Source organism: Peromyscus californicus, unplaced genomic scaffold (assembly GCF_007827085.1).
Source record: "Peromyscus californicus insignis strain IS unplaced genomic scaffold, ASM782708v3 Scaffold_16__1_contigs__length_79575227, whole genome shotgun sequence".
NCBI classification, from domain to species: Eukaryota; Metazoa; Chordata; class Mammalia; order Rodentia; family Cricetidae; genus Peromyscus; species Peromyscus californicus.
In genome coordinates this window covers 35,580,001-35,588,294 of record NW_026294458.1, presented here as the reverse complement: position 1 = coordinate 35,588,294, position 8,294 = coordinate 35,580,001, and the positions used below count along the sequence as shown (strand labels likewise).

Sequence of the window (8,294 nt, the reverse complement as noted above, 5' to 3'; positions counted from 1 at the left end):
GCCTCGAACTCACAGAGATCCGCCTGGCTCTGCCTCCCGAGTGCTGGGATTAAAGGCGTGCGCCACCACCGCCCGGCTCCTTTTCTACTTTTTAATGAACGCAATAAATAAAAATGTTAAAGTAGGGGTTTCTGCACACTCACAATGGTTGGGTTTAAGACCCATGGTTACAAGCCGGTTTGGTAAGCAGGTTGCATAAATCAGCCACTTTGAAGTGCCTGAGCTCTTTGCCTCAATTGCTATCTGCACCTATTCACCTGTGCAAGTATAATTTACCATCAGCGAACCAACTAACAAAATACCCTTGAAGAAAAACACTCTTCAATAAATAAATATATGTTTATCTTTTGCATTCATATTTGCTATGATATAAGTAAAGGTCACTCACCAGTCATTCCTTCTTAATTTCTTTTCTTGCCTATGAAGGGAGGGCTTAGGACTTTCCTCATATTTCTGGGTTTCACTCTCATGTTTAATGTGTGGGATGAACATTAATAGTAGATGATCTGCTCCTCTGTCTTTTTAGCATCTCATGGAATGAGACTGATTTTCTCTGGTTTACCTATTTTCTCTATGTGCAAAGAGAAGGAATGACTATGTCTGAGTTCCAGCTTTAAGAATTTGGAAAACAAAATATAAACTTTCCCAAGCCCCACCTGCTATATAAATGTTTAATTATGTTAGTGAATATTAAAATGCCCAACAGAGATACATTAGTTTTGTTGTTGACTATTTCTTTTCTTGCTCATTTTGTAGGAAATTCCAGATAAGTAGACATTCCACATTGCACCTGATTAAACATTTATACAAATAAATGCATTTGGTACTGATAGTTTTGATTTATGCCTGAATAGCCTTGGGCCTGGGCACACGTGGTTAAGTTTAATTTTCTTTATAAATACCTTGCATCTTACATTGGAACGGTTCTTTAGGGAAACAGGTTCCATTTGAGAGTAATTGCAGGGTGGTCATTGATGTTCTAGGTAAGTTGCTGCCAGCTGTTTTATTTCATGTTCCCTATATTTATTTCATACATAAGCTAACCAACAAAGCAGGCAGAGTTCAGTCGGGGAGAAGAAATCACTGCAGTGAAGGGCAAATGAGATGAGGCGGCCCCTGCCCTGCTGGCTGGCAAGAAAGGGATTCCTCAAGGGACTGGTAGGGATCAACTAGGATCTACTCACAAGGACTGGAGACAGCCGAATTTGTCAGAGAAAAAGATTTCCAGAGAAATCAAATGGAGAAGTCCAGGTGAGAGCTCCTTTCCCGGGAAGTCCCCTTTTGGGTAACTCTTCTAAGAAACAGGCTATGCCCATGGGAAAGAAAATGCTCATTATTTGCTGAACACTTTGGACTTGAGAGAGTACCAGCATGGTGAGTGATGGCTGTTTTCTAGTCACTGCTTTGATTCTGTTGGTCCTTGTTTAGTCATAATTGAATTCCAATTCAATCTAGCCTGCCCACTCTTCTCCAGTGTTGGCCACTGCTCCACCTCAGAACATAACAGAGTGAAGAGCCACCCCTTTCTTTCACCCCTCATCACTCTTATACTTCTACTTCTTCAGGCTTGGGAAAATGCAAGAATTTTCACAAAGGGAAGACTATTCCTTCCCTTTCGTAGGTGCTGTTGGGGGCACAGAGGTCCTTGTACCCACAGAAAAGCACCAAGAGAACCAGGAATGTTAATCACACAGGTGATTAAAATCACGTACCTGCATTCCATCCAGAAAGCTAAGCATGGAGTTTGTTAATGACCTGGTGAACTTTTTGCTCTCTGAAGGGACAGATTTCACCCTAATTCCCCAGAATAATTATCCCAGACTCTTCCCTCCCTAGACCATTACCCATCCTTAGGGGAGATGTCACAAGTACTGACCTGTTAACCTCTATGCTATAGGTCAGAGACCACACTAGATTCTAGGCTTTTTATCTATAGGCCCCACTGTCATGGTAACATGCACTTTGTAAACGTTTCTATGTAGTCACCTACATGGCTTTATTGTGCACCTAGAATTAGAATAACTGGACTGATTGTTGCCTGGAAACCTTTTCCCAAATTGTACTGTTTTTTTTTTTTTTTTTTTTTTTTGTTTTTTCGAGACAGGGTTTCTCTGTGTAGCTTTGCGCCTCTCCTGGAACTCACTTGGTAGCCCAGACTGGCCTCGAACTCACAGAGATCCGCCTGGCTCTGCCTCCCGAGTGCTGGGATTAAAGGCGTGCGCCACCACCGCCCGGCCCAAATTGTGCTGTGTTTTAAACATGCTAACAATGAGCTGCCTGGCATTAGACTCCCCAAACTCTGATCCAGGGTGACTAAGTCAGTCTACACTGGGATTTCATTCTCATCTATTCATTCGAGTAACTTCCCTGTGAGCACCTGCAGGGACCCCCTTCAATGTGTCACTGTAGTGTGTCCTTGATTTTTAAAATTTTCCATGTAGTCTTCACATGTGCACACTAAGCTCACATGTATGTTTGCCAGGAAACTGCTAGCTGGATCTTGTCTAAAGTATCACATATCCACTGGCTTGATTCCCTTGAGTCTAGTTCGTTGGCACACATCCGAAGGCTCCTTGGGTGGGTGAGCTTGGCAGCAGGCTTTGCTGGGGTCTTTTCAAGATGGTTCAAAGCTCTGGCAAGGATCTGTGGGCTCCATGGGAATATGATCAAGACTTGCCCTTCAATGGTGGAGATATTTGTCAAATGATTTACTGCTGGCTCCCTCTGGTTTTGTTTTACTCTGATCAAACAAGAAGGAATCCCAATATGTCAGAATGTTTTTAAATCTCTTAGTGTTTTTGTGATTTTTTAATAGCTGTTAAATGATTTTGCTCTTTGTTCAGTGAAAGAAAATTAAGGCAGTCTGTGTAATCATGTTAATAAGTAGTTTTGCTCATGATGTAGTCCATGAGTGAAGAAAACAAGATTAAAGAGAAGTGAGGTCTTTCTACCCAGATGGCTACAAGTACAATTCAGGACTGTTGTTCACTTACTGGAAACCTGTTGCTGAGTTGATCTTTCTATTTGCTAGGAATGAGATGTGCTTCTTCATATGTGAACTACAAAACCCCACCGTGACCACAGTATTGGCTTTGTGTGATACATTAAAAAAAGGGGTATACTGAGGAAGGCAGAACGTGCTTCACAGAGGCATGACTTAGGTTGTGCTGGGAAGAATTAGCCAAGCTAGCAAAATGGAGGGCAAACATTAGGAAGGACTGGCAAGCACAGGAATGGGCATGTGTGGGCAACTGCAAGCTAAGCAGAAACAGAGGGAGCATCTCAGGAGAGAAGAGGCACACAGACATGGAATGGCCACCGAAAGATACTGCAAGGGGTTGCGTAGTTGAGTTATATGATAACATACAGTATTTATTGTGTGAAATTACTGATGTGATCTCCTCTGACTGTGCGTGAATTCAGGGAATATGAGTATTATGGTACATGGGGATTTTGCATGTCCCGATTACTTTTAGGACTTCTTGCTATGATTCTTGTTATAGAATGAGTTCCCTGAATAAGGTACCTCAAAATGACAGCTGTCACTGACGATTCGTTAGCATCTGCATTCACCCATCAAGTACTCTTATCAAACATCTACTGTTTCAATGGGTACCCTTCCCACTTTTATTCTGTTGTTTTCTCCATGGTGTATGCTAGCCAGTATCCAGTGATTACAAATGTAACCACTTTAAAGAAGAGATGTTAATATTAACCAGCAACTGCCCACTCATTATCTAGCCTTTACCGATAATAGGCTTATTACCCGTACCCTGAAATTCTGACTTTCATTTCTCTGACATGACTGAAGTCAGACTGTTGTTAAGTCACGTGGGTTTGGCACCTGGTGACTAAGTCATTTTCTATGATGGACATGTTTGCCCACTATATCCAAATAGCTCTGTAATGTCCTTTTCATATATTTTAGAAAACTGACATCAGAAATGCGCCCTCATGGAAATATTTGTGCTCATTTGAAAAATAACATACATACTCCACTTGTTAACATTAATTTTTATAAAATACCTTAAAAGAACAGATAAAGTACTTGAGGTTACATATCCAGAATTGAAAAAAAAGAATGAATAAAATATAAATTAATTGAACACATAACTATTTGCCACATTAGACAAGTTTAAAAACTGCATTTCAAAACAATAAAAATGGGAATTGGGAAGAAAACCTTTCTTTCTATTGCTCTTTTTCCGGAACCTCTTCCTCGAAGCTCTAACATTCCAGGTTTACAGGCAGTACCTGCATTAATATTTAAAATATACCGTATTTTACTTTCAAATCAGTCCATTTGAAACATTTTAAAACCAGATGAGATAATTCAGTGCAAACTAAAGCTTCAAGTTGAAAATCCAAGAGGCAAAGTCACGTTCAAAATGCAGAAAATACTTCTGGAACTGAACAATGAAGGAGTTCACATTATGAAGAATTCTTTGCAGGTGTCCCTGTGTGAGAAATGCTGAGTCAGCAAACAGACCTTCCGAGGTTGTAATTCGGGCTCTGTTGCACTGTGCGCAGGGCAAAGTAGGACGGGCTAACAATTATAATTGTGGGAGCAAGTTCATGTTTAACATTAAAATGGCTGGATTTGGTTCTAGAAAATTTGGCTGTGATATATCTGATACCAATAGATCAGGAGAAAAAAAAAAAAAGGAAAAACAAAAAACCAAACCAAAACAACACCACCACCCAAATAACCTCCCCGAATTCTGGAAATACAATTACCAGAATACTGTTGGAGATGGATCCCAAGTCCTTAATACCCAGAGCAATTTGTAGATAGGGGCTAAAATTGGCCATGATCTATTTTAATTGTATACTAAAGCCATACTAAGGACTGGCTTAAGGGTAATTTTATTATCAAATCTTGAGCATTGGGAAGAAAATCTAACTTTCTGGATCGGCGGGAACAAAGTCTGGATCACTTCAAAGTATTAACTAATAGTTTCATAATGAAAATTAGTTTGTATTATGTCTTCAAACCAATTCTGTGAGTTTCATGGTTTCTGTCTCTTATGTATGACTCATTAGATTCACTTTAATGACAAAATTGGCAGCCGCCAGAGTGGAAGATGCAGAGGTCTTCGTACAATTCAGAAAACTATGTTTTTCTTCCTAGACCTCAGGTTCAAATAAACGGTGTCATCACATCTTTCACTTTTAAATTTTTGATGAAAATCTCATGTATTACCTAAGAAGTGCATGAGAATCTGCTGTGGCTTCCAGCATTCCTGTCTTACATCACTCCCTAATCTGTTAAGGATGTTCTAACAACGTTAGGACAACAAAGGGGCAACTTTGGGTTTTCGGCTATGCCGACTGTTGGCAAGTTACACAAAGCCCAAAATACACAGCATTGTCCCAATATGACATCAGAACCAATAAAAACAAGTAAAAAAAATTATGGGCAGATAATAAACAACAAACAGCCAATTGTAAAAAGTATATAAAAAAGAACTGTATTCACATGTCTTTACAGGAATAGCATCTAAGGAAATTTAAAAAATACCCCTCTGGGGGCAGAAGCAGCATAGGACCATCTAAACAAATCTAAAATAGGCAAAGACTATGAATCCTCAAGTCCTGTCTTATCCTATGAAAGCTGGCCTGTAAAGGAATGTGCTGATCCCCTTCCTGGGCAAACATGGCTTCGTGCATGAGTTTTTTTACAACACCAACTCCACCAGATTTATACAACGGTCCCTCTTCTCCCTAGTCAGGATGAAGGACTCCTTATCTGAGGCATTTCTGTGTGTCACACTGGGTGTGGAGTAAAGAGCGGTACAAACCTCCATACACTCACAACTAAGTCTATCTTTAGAAAGTATCTAAATGTGGTTCAAGCATTTTGCATGGAGATAGTTTTGATTCTTTTTTTTTTTTTTCCACTGTTAGGGATGAAAAAACCCTGACATTTCTGCAGAGTTCTGAAGCCCTAGCATCAATTTCTGGTGCTTACATCCATCAGACTAGAGGCATTTACCATCAAACACATATATACAAATGATATGCTGGAGTCAGTTTGTGCTTTAAAAACAAATCCAAGAGTGCAAAGCACATTGTAGATGGTCAATAAATATTTTTAGATTAAAAGTAATACCATGGTTTCAGAAGAGCCACTCATTTTGTTTAAAAGGCAGAATTATGTTGAAGTCTTTCATGTGACTGGATGGGGCAACATAGAACAATCAATGAGAAAACCCACAGAGTAAACAGGAATCCTAGTTTGACTGAAGAAAGGGTCCTAAGATTTTTGCAAGTACCACAGCCACAGTAGCAGTGGCACATAACAGTCATCAGTGCCTCAGGAGGAGGCTTGCACACCGGGAGGAGCCTGTGTGACATCGATGAAATAGAAAATGGACTCTATTCCACTTGGGAAAGGTGTGTCCATGACCTTATCTAAAGGCGTATTAACATATTCCGAGGTGACAGCCACCTTTTCCAGCTCTCCTGAAAGTGATGCAGGCATAAATATCAGGGGATCTCATTATGGTACTGTAATACAGCACTGTCTCATGCAAGCCTGTTTCTCCTGTATCTGCAGTAGTCACTTTTACAGCATCATGGCACTCCTGGGGCTATAAGAGGGAGAATATGGAAAACTAAAGGTCACAGAACTTACACTAACAAGGGAAGCTCTTTTATATCATATAAAAACCCCTTACAAAAGGCAGTTTATTGACAAATAAATGCTTTATACATTCAGGTTTTTCCCCACCTCTCAACAGTGATGGTTCCCAAAGAAAAGAGTCAGTAGTGAAGACAAGACCACACACAGTTTTCTTTTTCTTTCTGCATTAGTTTGAGACACTGAAAACCAGAACCTTCAGACTAGCGTGCTGTGTAAATGGGAGTCATGGAACTGGACCTGGGGACTTGAGGTGGGGCCTGGAGAGAGAGCAACACAAAGAAGTGATTCTGCTGCCGCTGTGGACAGCAGGGGTGGCGTGAAAAGGTTACAGCAGACATGACCAACTCTACAAAGGGCCTGTCAGGAACACAGTACAGGAATCCAAAACAGAGACGAACTGCAATTCTGCCAACGTGTAAACAAGGAAAAGCATTTCACAGATTCAAAGTTCAAGGGGAGTAAACGTCTTGAAATTATTTCATCAGTTCAACCCTGATTTAAAAGTATGGCTAGCGCAAACACAGAAGCTGCAGCGTGGGCATCCTAAGGGAGTCGTGGTCTCCAGAGAAGTTGTACTCCTGGCCTCTGTTCTGGAGATGCCACGCCAAAAGACGCTGTGGCTCCTGCATTCCCTCTCTCAGTCCTTCTGGTCCATACTCCTGGAATATTCTGTCAATCATTTTACCCGCTGGTGTTTGCAGTTCGGGCTGCTATAGATTTAGCCGTGGAGAGACTGGAGGAGGGAAGGCAAATTCTCGAAGTATGCTCCTGGCCACCTCCACGTTATTCTGCGCAATCTCTAAGGCTCTTTTCACTTCTTCAAAGGCGTACCCCTCTCCCATGAGTTTCGCAATTTTTGCATCAACATTTTCCAATGCTGCCTCAGGCCCATGGGATTTTCTGTGGTGAACTTCTGGTGCAGTCCGCCGGGGCCGTGGTTTGGGGGGTCTAGCTGGTGCTTGCGAACCATCTGTAGAGATTTTTCAAAGACAGACACCAAAGAAACAGTGAGACAAAAATGAATCCTAGAGGACACAATACTATTACCTCAATGCTTTTTATTAATTCTTATTTTTTCTACAAATACTTTTATTTGCTGGCTAGCTTATTGTGAAATGGAAAATGTTACCTCATTTTGAAAGTTAGAATGTGGTAGGAGAATGTTGTAGTTTGATTGAAAAATTAGCACTTTTTTTTTTCTGATTTCATATTTCACTTTTCAGGCCACACAAGAGATGTATAAAAGAAAAAATACCAAAAACCCAAACCAACCAACCAAACAACAACAACACCACAATGGCCAAAGCCCAAAGCCTAGAGTAAAGATGGCCAAGATCTATTTAGTCACATACCTTATCTTTCTCAACTACGGTACAGCCTTTGGCTGCTCCAAGTGGAAGAGAGTGGAGAGGTCCCTATCAGAGGGGATGCTTTCCCTATGACCTAACAAAAGAATGCAGAATAGCTCCCAAATGTTCTCTGTCCTACTCATGTTCTGGTATTCTGAACTATTTTGATAAATAGACCATGGAGGCTCTCCCTCTAGCTGACTGTTCATGTTAATAGTGCCGAACCTCACGGATACTAAGGAAAAGTCAACCGAAAAGAGCAGACGCTTTGACTCTATGGGCCAACAGGCTCAACAGAT

The 8,294-nt window shown here is 40.8% G+C and overlaps 1 protein-coding gene across 4 annotated transcripts in view; it reads right to left on the bottom strand.

The window, feature by feature from the left end:
* Positions 1-3,994: 3,994 nt before the first annotated feature.
* The window catches only part of Cblb (Cbl proto-oncogene B), a 188,027-nt gene continuing 183,727 nt past the window's right edge, over positions 3,995-8,294 (bottom strand). For all 4 annotated transcript variants that reach the window (XM_052740864.1, XM_052740866.1, XM_052740865.1 and 1 more), the window contains one exon: positions 3,995-7,616. In XM_052740864.1, the coding sequence (XP_052596824.1) occupies positions 7,357-7,616 (260 nt within the window). In that variant the 3' untranslated portion in view covers positions 3,995-7,356. The remainder of the gene's footprint in view (positions 7,617-8,294) is intronic.